At 38.8% G+C, this 14013-nt stretch overlaps 1 protein-coding gene across 1 annotated transcript; it reads left to right on the plus strand.

The window, feature by feature from the left end:
• The first annotated feature begins 478 nt into the window (after positions 1 to 478).
• LOC128053401 (60S ribosomal protein L10-like) lies at positions 479 to 1123 on the plus strand. The gene has a single exon (XM_052645921.1). The coding sequence runs from the start codon at positions 479 to 481 to the stop codon at positions 1121 to 1123; it is 645 nt and encodes a 214-aa protein (XP_052501881.1).
• Positions 1124 to 14013: the final 12890 nt, after the last annotated feature.

Consider the following 14013-nt stretch of genomic DNA (forward strand, 5'->3'; position numbering starts at 1 on the left):
TGGCTTTAGAAAAGGCAGAGGAGCCAGAAATCAAATTGCCAACATCTGTTGGACCATTGAAAAAGCACGAGAGTTCCAGAAAAACATGTATTTCTGCTTTATTGACTATGCCAAAGCCTTTGACTGTGTGGATCACAACAAACTGTGGAAATTCTTAAAGAGATGGAAATACCAGACCACCTAACCTGCCTCCTGAGAAATGTTTATGCAGATTAAGAAGAAATAGAAGTGGACATGTAACAACACACTGGTTCTAAATAGGGAAAGGAGTACGTCAAGGCTGTATATTGTCCCCATGCTTATTTCAATTATATGCAGGATACATTATGAGAAATGCTGGGCTGGATGAGGTATTAGCTGGAATTAAGATTGCCAGGAGAAATATCAATAATCTCAGATACGGAGATGACACCACCCTTATGGCAGAAAGTGAAGAGCGCTTTCACTTCGGCATGCCACTGAAGATCCTGGTGTCACCATGGGCCGCTGCCCTGCCTGGTGTTATGGGTATTGTAAGAACAAGCTGTACTCAAAGTCCTGCTTCTGCCGAGGTGTCCCTGATGCTAGGATCCACATCTTTGACTTGGGGCATAAGAAGGCCAAAGTGGATGAGTTCCCACTCTCTGGCCACATGGTGTCATATGAGTATGAGCAGCTCTCCTCTGAAGCTCTGGAGGCTGCCCATATTTGTGCCAACAAGTACATGGTGAAAAGCTGTGGCAAAGATGGTTTTCACATCCAAGTGTGGCTTGACCCCTTTCATGTCATCCACATCAACAAGATGTTGTCTTGCGCTGGAGCTCATAGACTCCAAACAGGCATGCGTGGTGCCTTTGGAAAGCCCCAGGGTACAGTGGCCGGGGTCCACATTGGCCAGGTCATAATGTCCATCCACACCAAGCTGCAGAACAAGGACCATGTGATTGAAGCCCTCTGCCGGGCAAAGTTCAAGTTCCCTGGCTGCCAGAACATCCACATCTCCAAGAAGTGGGGATTTACCAAGTTCAACACGAATGAATTTGAAAACCTTGTGGCAGAAAAGCGACTCATCCCGGATGGCTGTGGGGTCAATTACATCTCTAATAGTGGTCCCCTGGACAAATGGCGGGCCCTGCACTCATGAGCATCAGCGCTGTCCCTTCCTTAATCATGCTCACCAATAAATGCTATTTCCTGTCAAAAAAACACAAAAAAATAAAACAAAAAAAAAGAAAGTGAAGAAGAGCTAAAGAGCCTCCTGATGAAAGTGAAAGAGAAGAGTGAAAAAGTTAGCTTAAAACTCAATATTCAGTAAACTAAGATCATGGCATCCAGTTCCATCACTTCATGCCAAATAGATGGGGAAACAGTGAGACACTTTATTTTGGAGGTCTCCAAAATCACTGCAGATGGTCACTGAAGCCATGAAATTAAAAGACACTTACTCCTTGGAAGAAAAGTTATGACCAACCTAGACAGCATATTAAAAAGCAGAGACATTACTTTACCAACAAAGGTCCGTCTAGTCAAAGCTATGGTTTTTCCAGTGGTCATGTATGGATGAGAGAGTTGGACTATAACGAAAGCTGAGCACTGAAGAATTGATGCTTTTGAACTGTGGTGTTGGAGAAGACTCTTGAGAGTCCTTTGGACTACAAGGAGATCCAACCAGTCCATCCTAAAGGAAATCAGTCCTGAATATTCATTGAAAGGACTGATGCTGAAGCTGAAACTCCAATACTTTGGCCACTTGATGTGAAGGACTGACTCATTGGAAAAGACCCTGATGCTGGGAATGATTGAAGCAGGGAGGAGAAGGGGATGACAGAGGATGAGATGGTTGGATGGCATCACTGACTCGATGGATATGAGTTTGAGCAAGCTCTGGGTGTTAGTGAAGGACAGGGAGTCCTGGCATGCTGCAGCCCATGGAGTCGCAAAGAGTCAGACACGACTGAGTGACCAAACTGAACTGAAGTAAGAATATTGGAATGGGTTGCCATGCTCTTCTCCAGATGGTAAAGAATCTGCCTGCAATGCGGAAGACCTGGGTTTGAAAACTGGGTTGGGAAGATCCCCTCAAAGAGGGTATGGCAACCCATTCCAGTATACTTGCCTGGAGAATCTCCATGGACAGAGGAGCCTGGGAGGGTACAGTCAATGGGGTCGCAGAGTCAGGCACAACTGAGCAACTTAGCACAGCATACCTCCAAGAACCTATTTGCAGCTGCCTTTCAAATATTTTGGGGAATCCGTGTTTTATCAACCAAATTATCTATAATCAAAAGTTATGGCAAGTAGAATCAAAAGATGGCAAGATAGATGTTCAGTTGTTACACTATATCAGATGAACTGCAGAAACGCAGGCTCTAGCTTTCTCGTTCACAAACAAACTGTGCTTTAGATCTAACTTAATTTTGTCTTTGCGCTTACATTTTGTCACAATATTGTTTTTTTTTAATCATCTGCTCAAGAGATTCTAAATTTCCAGTCCAATTGTTTTTTAACATAATCAAGTCTTTTCTCAGTTTCTTCACCATGAGTTTACTCACTGTCATCTAGTGCAATGCTTGATATGGGATCTCACCACCTTCCTAGAATTCTAAAGAGAAAAATCAATGTAAGAAAATTACCTCTGACTCCAGATAGGCTTTATTCTTCAGTATCTGAATTATCTTACAGGAGAAACTCTAAAACTTTAGTGCACATAAATTCACTTGAAAATTTTGACTTAAATGCAAATTCTCAGGCCACACCTCTAGAAAGTCTGATTAAGTAGATTGAAGTTGGGCTCTAGAAATCTGCATTTCTAACCATCACTTCAGGATCCTTCAAATAATATGGTTCCAGACGTAGAGTTACCGAATTTCTACTTTCCCCTCCTTCCCTCTTACTCATGGCCATTGTACCTATTTTTTAAAAGAGGAAGAAAAAAAGCCTAAATAACCTCTTTCTTGCCCCACCCACCAGTGCGCACAAATCGTATTTTCAAAAAAGTTGTAGCCAACTCCTCTAAATTTGCTCTAATCATCCTATTATTCAAAGCCTTTGTTTTGTGAATCATTTAACTCTTAAGCTCCTAGTTCAATGTGAAGCTTGTGGGAGGTGTGCTTTTAATAAATAAGAATTTGTGAACCTCTTCCTCATGCATCCCCAGAAAAGCTTCTTGTTAAGGAGAAGAACATGATTACTTCTTAACAGCCCTATGAGAAGTGGTGTGAAGGGATAGAAGAGAGTTCAAAAATTTCCCTATATTTATCAGTCTTATTAAAATGCATCTTTTTATACATATAAGGGTAAGTGGACAGGGAAGAAATATTTAAATTTGATTTGTAAATTCCAAATATCCATGGTTCTGAGACTTCCTATAATTGCTAATTAGGTGCCATTAATTTTAAAATTATAATTTGCATTTGTGTAAAATTTTCAAAAAGAAAATAAAGATATAAAATAAAAATAAACATCTTCCTCCATTTCTGACCTCCAAGATCAAGTTCCACTGTGTTACTTGGCTCAGCAATGGTTTACTTAGTCATAACATTTTATTTTCCCTGGTGATCCAGTGGTTAGAACTCCACACTCTCACTGCCAGGAACTGAGGTTCAATCCCTGGTTGGGGAACTAAGATCCTGCAAGCCATGCAGTGGCCAAAAAAAAAAAAAGAACACATTTCTTCTGTATATATAAGCAATGTATGCTTATTACTACTCTTATTTTTTAATAAATCTATTCATGCCACTTAGTTGGACAGTTTTCCATTTTGCTTTTTTCTCTCAGTAATTTATTTACAAGTTTTCCATATCAGGATTCTTTTTAATGGGCATATGATAGTCCATGGTATAAATGAAGGTAATTTAATTAACCATTTATCTGATGGGCAATTAGGTTATTTTTTCTTTTTTTTTAAATATAAAAATGCTGCAATGACCTTCCTTGTGCATATATTTGATTATTTGAATAGGTAAATATGAGTGGGATAATTTCCCCAATGAAGAATTGTTAAATCAAACTAATTTGTGATTTTAATTTACTCAGATGTTGCTAAATTGTGTTTCCTAAATGTTGGACCAGCTACAGTCCCATCAACACTTTAGAAAGGTGTTGAAAAGAACCCATTTTCAAGGACTGCTTAGTAGAACTATGTTTTGTCAAGTCTTTAAAACAATCTCATTTAAAAATAGTACCATATTTTGCTGAGCATTTCTCACATTTTGAGTCTAATTGAGCATCTTTTTTTAAGCTGAAGTGTAGTCGATTGACATTATTGTGCTAGTTTCACTTGTACAGCACAGGCATTCAGTATTTTTCAAATTATATTCCATTATAGGTTGTAACAAGATTTGGGGTATACTTCCCTGTGTTATACAATGAACCCTTGTTACTTATTTGTTCTACTTATGGTAGTTTGTATATGTTAATTTTGTGCCTCTCAGCTGTTCTCCCCACCTTTGGTGACCATAAGTCTGTGAATCTGTTTCTGGTTTGTATATACATTCATTTGTATTATTTTTTAGATTCCACGTGTTAGAGATATCATATAGTATTTGTCTTTCTCTGTCTGACTTACTTCACTAAATATAATATTCTCTAGGTCCATCTACGTTGCTGCAAATGGCAATATTTCATTCTTTTTTATGGTTGAGTAACATTCCTTTGTGTGCGTGTGCCTGTGTATGTGTATTCATACCACATCTTAAGTCAGTCATCTATTAATGAGCATTTGGGTTGCTCTGTGTCTTGGCTATGGTAAATAGTGCTGCTATGAACATAGGGATACATGTATCTTTTCAAATTAGAATTTTCTCCCTTGTCAAGATATATACTCAGGAATGGAATTGTTGGGTCATATGATACTTCTACTTTATATTTTTTGAAGGAAGTTCCATTGTTTTCCACAGTGGCTGTACCAATTTACATCGCCACCAAAGTGTAGGAGAGTTCCCTTTTCCCAACATCTTCTCCAGTATCTTATTTGTTGACTTTTTGATCATGACTATTCTGACAAGTGTGATGTGATACTTCATCGTGGTTTTGATTTGCCTTCTCTAAGAATTGGTGACACTGAGCCTCTTTCCATGTAGCTTTCACTTTTTGGCAAAAATTTCCATTGCATTATGAGGTCTTGGAGCTCCCATTCAAGTCTATATCTTTCTCTGCAGACTAAGTAAATTATAAATTTAACTTCACTTTTAATATTGGTATTGCTTTTAGCAAACTTACAATAGAAAATTTCAGATCTTTCTACAAACATTTATTGAAAGGGTCTATGGATGTCACAATTTGTAAGAATGATGAGAAAATGTAAAGATAAGAAGACACTACTCATACCCTCAGTTCAGTTCAGTTCAGTTGCTCAGTTGTGCCCGACTCTTTGCGACCCCATGAATTGTAGCATGCCAGGCCTCCCTGTCCATCACCAACTCCCAGGGTTCACTCAAACTTACTTCCGTCGAGTTGGTGATGCCATCCAGCCATCTCATCCTCTGTTGTCCCCTTCTCTTCCTGCCCCCAATCCCTCCCAGCATCAGAGTCTTTTCCAATGAGCCAACTCTTTGCATGAGGTGGCCAAAGTACTGGAGTTTCAACTTTAGCATCATTCCTTCCAAAGAACACCCAGGACTGATCTCCTTTAGAATAGACTGGTTGGATCTCCTTGCAGTCCAAGGGACTCATACCATAATGATCTTATTTTCTGAGATATTAACTGTCTTTGGAACATATTACCCTGAATGGATTTTCTCTGAGAACTGCCTGGAATACACAGGGTGGGCCCTGGACACTCAGATTGTTTGAGGCAATCTGCCCTCATGCTGAAACTGATTGGATTGTAATGACTCTTTGACCCAGAAATTTGCAGCTGGACTGTGGAGTCACTTGATCTGTGTATGAAATTGAGTGGATGGAAATAGTGAAGCATACATCTGTGAAGTGAGTTGTTGCAGGTAGAAGAAGAGGCAGAGAAAGCCAACTTGCTGGGCAGGAAATGAAGCTGATGTGTAGAAAGAAGTGGAGCCCGTAGGGTCCCAAAAAGCCAGTGACCAAGGGAATGCTTTCCATGAGGCTTGACATCCTTGTAGTTCCTGATTGACTCCCATGGTTGAGTTAATAATATCCCATTTTACTTAACTTCATTGTGAAAAGTATATGTCAGTTGTAATTAACAGAATGTTGACTCAGATAGGGAAAATTAAATAAACAACCATGAGACAAATGAGAAACTCAGAAACATATTAGGTAAATGAAATATGTAGAGAACAGTTCAGCACATACAACTGAAAATAGTTTGTGAAGGTCCAGTAAGTGGGATTCAGCACTAGAAAGGTAGATTAGAGCTGTGACTATTACAGCACCACCGACAATGTTTTGTTTGACTACACCTCATGGCTCGAGGAATCTTACTTCTCTGACCAGGGATCCGACCTCCACTGGCAGTGACAGCATGGAGTCCTAACCACTGGACTGCCAGCCTACTGACAATTCTGAGCAGCAAAGTGACATGATAATAATAACTTACCATCTACTGAGTGCTATTAATAATAAAATGCCAGGCAAGAATTCCTGGAGTGAGTTGCCATTTTCTTCTCCAGGGGATCTTCCCAATCCAAGGATCAAAGCTCTGTCTCCTACATCTTTCGCATTGTTAGGTGGATTCTTTATCACTGCACCACCTGAGAAGACCAAAAATGCCAGGGAAAATCATCTTATGTGCATATTTTCATGTAATTGCAACTATAATGATAGCTTATAGAAGTTACTATTATCCACAATACAAATAAGAACTAGTGAATTGAAGATGAAGTGGCTTAACTAATCCTCCACCTTTAGCTTACTCCAGATTTAGGGGCTCAAATCTGATGTTGTTTAGTTGCTAAGTCTTGTCTGATCCTTTTGCAACCCCTTGGACTCTAGCCTGCCAAGCTTCTCTGTCCATGGAAATTTCCCAGTCAGGAATACTGGAGCAGGTTGCCACTGACATCTAGAAGATCTTCCTGACCCAGGGATCGAACCCACATCTTCCACGTGTCTCCTGCATTGTATCAGATTCTTTACCACTGAGCCACCTTGCGTTGCCTTAAAATCGGAGTTGTCTTTTACAAGAGCAGCTCTAGCTGGAAATCCTTAGGACAAAATAGAAGAAACAGAAGGCAAAAAGGCTGATTAAGAAACTTCTTCCTGGGAGACATTTATGAGAGCTGCTGGGATACAACATTGGGAAGGGAGAAGAGAAGTGATGGAAAGATTTCATAGGCAAGTTTGAACAGCTGTGGGACAGACAGGAGAGGGGAAGCAAAAGGTCAAAGCTGAACTCAAGGTTTGGAAGCCAAAACTTGGAGGAGCAGTAATACCCTGAACAGAAATAAGAAAGCAAGAAAGCTTAACCTGGGTGAGAGCAAGGGTGGAAGGGGATCTCGATGGGTTCATTTTGGGATGGACATGCCAGCACAACATCTAGGTCATGCTGTCTCTCAGGCAGGTGGAGGAGTGAAGGGAAACGTTCAGTCTGGAGATATTTACTTGGGAGTCAGGTTTATAATAACTAAAATAAAAATTGAAGCCATGAGAATGGATGAGATGGCCAAAGTAGAGGATACAATGAGAAGGCTGATGGCAAAACTTAGAAAAATATTTAGTGGCCCGAAGGGGGTTTCTAAAGGGATCAAAGATCCAATATAATATAAGCATGTTATGTCACTGGAAGCAAAACAAAACAAAACAAAACAAAAAAATAGTAATCACTCAACATCAAGAGCAACTAAGAAACAAGTTCAAATTTTAAGGATCTGAGAAGATATGGCCCCCACCCCCCCCAAAAATTAACAGTGGCAAGTGTGTCAAAGGAAGTTATTTTCCAAAATAACTGTAGCAAAAAATGGCTTTATGAATTCAGAGGTGGAAATGGAGGGCTTAGGCTTCAATTCACAAAGATCATCACTACAGATATTCTGGACACCCTGCATGACACACTGCAAGTCACATGTATGCAGTCATCTTTAACACAACTAGAGACTTTTGGGTGTTACTGTGTTTTAAAGGGAAAGTATTTTGAGTAATGGAAAATTCTCAGTGCAAAAACTTTATACAGGATAGTAATGGTGATCGGTTACCCTTTTAAAAGTAATCTTTTGAGTCATATATATATATATATATGTATATATATATATATATATGGCTTGAGTAAATGAAAAATACAAAATACTGCAACATCTTGTTTGTCATAAAACTAGTTTTGATAGTTATAGACCTACAACCTCAAATAAATATGTACACAGTAATTTCTAATTCCTCTGTGAGGAGCGATACATATCGATCACTTGGAAGTTAAAACCTGACGTTTTGACTTTAATCTTTAATCTTTCAAAAGTTTATTTGAAGCACATTCGATTCATTTTTTAATTCCTGCTCTTACTCGTTTGACAGGAAACTCAAGCACAGAGAACACATAAGTTTCTCCTGGTTTCTCTTTTCGGCTTTACTCCCCTGCTGTGTTGTGCCAGTCAGCACTCAGTAAAAAACGATTCTTACTTTCTAAATGATGCACCAAAGCTGTAGACAGTTGAGTGTAAGTGTTCTGTTTCTTTCTATACTTGAAATAGGGCAGAGCACTAAAGAAGGAAATCCTATAGTGGAATGAAAGTAGCAGCAAGACTTGGGCTTCCTGAAGCAAAGTCAAAAGAAGTTGCCTCCTTGGTTCACTGAGTATTTTATATAAAATAAGTAATTCTTACTAGAAATCAAGCCATTTGCGACCTGTCACTAATACAAAACAGAAATAATATACCAGAAAGCCATGCTATCAGAAATATCAAATGAGAAAGAAACATTAGCTCACTCTTAATATCCCTTTACTGATGTTAGAGAATAAGTTTTCCCCTTAAGGGGATATTTTAACATCTAAGTTAATAAACAATTTCAAGCATGGTATATTCATGGAATTTCTTACTAATATTACACAGCATAATAGTTGCTTAAAACTGAGTCTCATTTAATTGGATAAACAAAATAAGAAATGAAAGAGGAGAAATAAAAACCAATACTACAAAATATAAAAAAATCATAAGAGGAACAGTTATATGCCAATAAATTGGACAGCCTATAAGAAATGGGCAAATTTCTAGAAAGATGCAGCTTGCTAAGACTGAGTCAAGAAGAAACACACAATAATATCACTTACATGTGGAATCTAATTTTTTTAAAAAAATGATACAAATGAACTCATTAAAAAACAGAAACAGACTCATAGATTTTGAAAACAAGCTTATAGTTACCAAAGGGGAAGTGGGGGAGAAGGATAAATTAGGAGCTTGGAATTAACATATGCGCACTACACTTTACCTGGTGGCTCAGAGGTTAACGCGTCTGCCTTCAATGCTTGGAGACCTGAGTTCGATCCCTGGGTCAGGAAGATCCCCTGGAGAAGGAAATGGTAACCCACTCCAGTATTCTTGTCTGGAGAATCCCATGGACGGAGAAGGATGGTAGGCTACAGTCCATGGGGTCACAAAGAGTCGGACACAACTGAGCGACTTCACCTTCACCTTCACCTTCACACTACTCTATATAATACAGATAATCAACAAGGACCTGCTGTATAGCACAGGAAACTCTACTCAATATTCTGTAATAACCTAAATGGGAAAAGAATCTGAAACAGAATTAATACATTTATACATATAACTGAATCATGCTGCTTATAGCTGAAACTAACATGACATTATAAATCAACTCTACTCAAATTTTTTAAAAAAGAAGAAGAAACAGACACATTGAACAGACCAATCGCTAGAAGTGAAACAGAATCTATAATTTTAAAAAATCGTCACACACAAAACTCCAAGAGTAGATGGCTTCACTGTGGAATTCTACCAAATATATAAAGAAGAACTTATACTATACTTCTCAAACTATTCCAAAAACTTGAAGATAATAATAGTAAACAATAAATGCTGGAGAGGGTGTGGAGAAAAGGGACCCTCCTACACTGTTGGTAGGACTGTAAATTGGTGTAGCCACTATGGAGAACATAGTTTTCACATATGTGTGGAAACTCCATACATATATATTGAGCTTCCTTTGTGGCTCAGCTGGTAAAGAATCTGCCTGCAATGTGGGAGACCTGGCTTTGATCCCTGGGTTGGGAAGATCCCGTGGAGAAGGGAATGGCTACACACTCCAGTATTCTGGCCTAGATATTCCGTGGACTTTATAGTCCATGGGGTTGCAAAGGGTCGGACATCACTGAGCAACTTCCGCTTCTCATACATACATCATATGTGTATAGCTATATCTATCCATATATACATATACATGTATAGGGAACAGTACTCAGCCATAAAGAAGAATTTGCAGCAACATGGATGGACCTAGAGATTAACATGCTAAGTGAAGTGTCAGAAACAAATATCATGTGATATCACATAAATGTGGAATCTGAAAAAATTATACAAATGAATATGGATATTTCAGTTCAGTTCAGTCGCTCAGTCATGTCTGACTCTTTGCAGCTCCATGGATTGCAGCACGCCAGCCTTCCCTGTCCATCACCAACTCCCAGAGCCTACTCAAACTCATGTTCATCGAGTCAGTGATACCATCCAACCATCTCATTCTCTGTTGTCCCCTTCTCCTCCTCGCTTCAATCATTCCCAGCATCAGGGTCTTTTCCAATGAGTCAGTTCTTCGAATCAGGTGGCCAAAGTATTGGAGTTTCCGCTTCAGCATCAGTTCTTCAAATGAATATTCAGGACTGATTTCCTTTAGGATGGACTGGTTGGATCTCCTTGTAGTCCAAGGGACTCTAGAGTCTTCTTCAATACCACAGTTCAAAAGCATCAATTCTTCGGTGCTCAGCTTTCCAACTCTCTTATCCATACCTGGCTACTGGAAAAACTATAGCTTTGACTAGACGGACCTTTGTTGGTAAAGTAATGTCTCTGCTTTTTAGTATGCTGTCTAGATTGGTCATAACATATGGAGGTCAGAATGATTCACTGTGAGAAAGACTTGATTAGCCACTGCTGGCTTTGAAGATGAAAAGGAGCAACAGCCTCTAGAAACTGGAAAAGGCAAGAAAATGGATTCTCTTCTAGAGCCTCTAGAAGGAATGCAGCCCTGCCAAAACCTTGACTCTAGCAGTGAGACTTCTTTAGGACTTCTGACTTCCCAGATTGTGAGACAACAAATCTGAATTGTTCTAAGCTACTTAGTCTGTGGTCATTTATTACAGTAGTCACAAGTGCAAATGTAACAAGTGCTAATGTCCTAAAATGATGGAAGATAGTCTTTAAACTGATTAATTTTAGTAGAGCATCAAAACCTTGAAATTTGTAAAACAGAGATACCTAAGACAAAATGGACTTCCCATGTGGCTCAATGGTGAAAGAATTCACCTACCAAGGCAGGAGTTGCAGGAGATCCCTGTACGACACTTGAGTCTGGAAGATCCCCTCCGAGAAGGAAATGGCAACCCACTTCAGTATTCTTGCCTGGAGAACCCCATGGAGAGAGGAGCCTGGAGACAGAAAATATAACAGTGATTTGGCTTAGAAAACAATTTATCAAAACCAATTGCTAAGTGTTACTGTTGGTTGTAAAAGATGTTAATACCAGATTCTTGATGCAGAGGATGTTTTCACATTGTTCAGCAGCATTACACTCAGAAGTCAAATAAGCCTTTCAATCAGAGTATTTGTACTTTGTTTCCGTTTACTAAAATAAAGCTTAATAAAAGGAGGCATATGCCCAGTAGAGTGTGTTGAATTCAATCAACATAGCTGGATTTGGAATTTTAATTTCACTAGCAGTATGAGAAGGTTCACCTGTAACCAGCTCTCTGGGGAAGATTGTCTTCCTGTGTAATCTGATTTCCATAGTTACATAGAATGAGAATCCGGCTCCTTGAAAACAAGGTATTGATCTGCTAAGAATTTACCTTATTCTTATTCATAAAGCTGTTTTCAGTCGCAAGCATTTAAGGCTCTGAAAAATCACCTAATTCTAAAGGAATATTAACTAAAGCTTGGAGTGACGGTTGTTGCCCTGATTTTTCTTCTCCTATTTTATAGATTACCATGCATTCAAGTTGTAACATATTCTGCAAAAGTAATATTAGCCTTTGAGAAGCTGAGAAGTCTCTGAACTGACCAGTTGTTCAGTCACTCAGTCATGTCCAACTCTTTGCAACCCTGGGGACTGCAGCATGCCAGGCTTCCCTGTCCTTCAGCATCTACTGGAGCCTGCTCAAACTCAAGTCCATTGAGTTGGTGATGCCATCTGTCCTCTGTCATCCCTTTCTCCTCTGCCTTCAATCTTTCCCAGCATCAGAGTCTTTTCTAATGAGTTCCTGCATTTTCATAAACTGAAAATATTCCTTTTTTAATCGGAATATAGTTGCTTTACAATGTTGTGTTACTTTCTGCAGTACAGTGAAGTGAGTCAGCTATGTATACATATTTCCCTTCCCTCCCACATCCCCTTCATCCCACCCATCTAGGTCATCACCGAGCACAAAGCTGAGATTCTTGTGTTTTGTAGCAGGCTCCTGCTATCTATTTTACACCTGGTAGTATACAGATTTTAAATGGGCCTTATCCTCTTTTCACTTGTTGGACATTTTCAACAAAATACCCCTGACTTTAATTTATAAATCAAATGGTGGGAGAAAAGGGACTTACAGCCCTCTGAGAACTTTTTTTGGAGGATAGATTTATTACAGAAGGGTTTGTAAGCCCAGAGATTTTATGGTTAGCCTTACAAAATTCCCAGTTTCTTGCAGAGACTTATTTCTAATTACTAAACTTTATTCTCCACAAAGTATTTACACCTTCGCACCTTTCCTTTCTTTTCCTTTTCTTAACTATCAAAACATTCCCCAAGAAGTTTCCTTTATAACCATATACATGCATGTACAGATAACACAGCCATTTCAAACAATATTGAGTTCCATTTGGTGAGGATAATGTGTAAAAATAATGGCTGTGAGTTTCTTGAAGTGGAAGAGTGTGCTCCTAGCACGGTTGATGCTGTGCTGTGTTAATATAAGTGAGAATTATTCTTTGGTAAACATTCAGCCATAAATTCTTCCTGGTAGGTGGGAAAAACCAGCAAATGGGTTCCAGAACCCAAAGAAATACTGCAGGTTGGACTGTGATGGGCTGCAATAAAGGAAGAAGTAACCCAATGATGGAGGATTATACAAGGAGAAAAATGCATGAAAAGTCTGAGGTCCTGGCCTGACAGCTCATTTCTGTCATCTCTGCGTTGTTACATCTGGAGTTGTCTGGTTTTCAATACCAGAACCTCTCATTGGTAGCTAGACTCTTTTTTCTGTAGGTCCATCTGTACCCATATTTTCAGATTTCCTTAGTATTAACTATGTATTTCCCCTTCTACTCCTAATAATAATCAGTGCCACACTGTAATTCTAAAGTTCTGCCATCATTTTAATAATTTGATGTTTAAGTTTTTGGCTCGTCCCATTTTAGTTTCTTGGCTTAGGGGTAGACAGTATAATCAAATAAACAAAGACAACTTCATGTTATTTTAAGCAGCTTTTCCTCAAAAATATGAGTTTGTTTTTGCCTTCCGGGAAAGCACTCTTATGTCCGATCTCCTTTTAAGTAAAGGTTTTCTATGTAAAAACTACATAAAGCCAAAGTAGTCTCAAAATATCCTTCTCTACTATATTACCAAAGCAGAATGAGAGTGGAAGAAAAGGGTTCCAAATTTTCATGTTCCAGCTATGTGCAGTAAATTATTTTTTTCTGAATTACATTTCCTTAAATCTTTTGTCAACTATTATTGAGAATTCCATCATTTTCTAAGTAAAATACACCAGAAGCTGTAAAAGAGGTTTCACAAAATACAATAGCAAGGATGAAATCCAACTCAGTTTTAATAAGTGCTGTGTTAGGTCCTTGGGGTTTTTGATTGATGAAAAACCTATGTATAGTACTTGTTAAATGTTTATTGATTTCAGCCTCCTGGTAAAAATCATTGCCTAGTGGAAAAACAATAGCAGAGAAATAAAATGAAAAG

This window comes from Budorcas taxicolor, chromosome 9 (genome assembly GCF_023091745.1).
Source record: "Budorcas taxicolor isolate Tak-1 chromosome 9, Takin1.1, whole genome shotgun sequence".
Lineage (NCBI taxonomy): Eukaryota > Metazoa > Chordata > Mammalia > Artiodactyla > Bovidae > Budorcas > Budorcas taxicolor.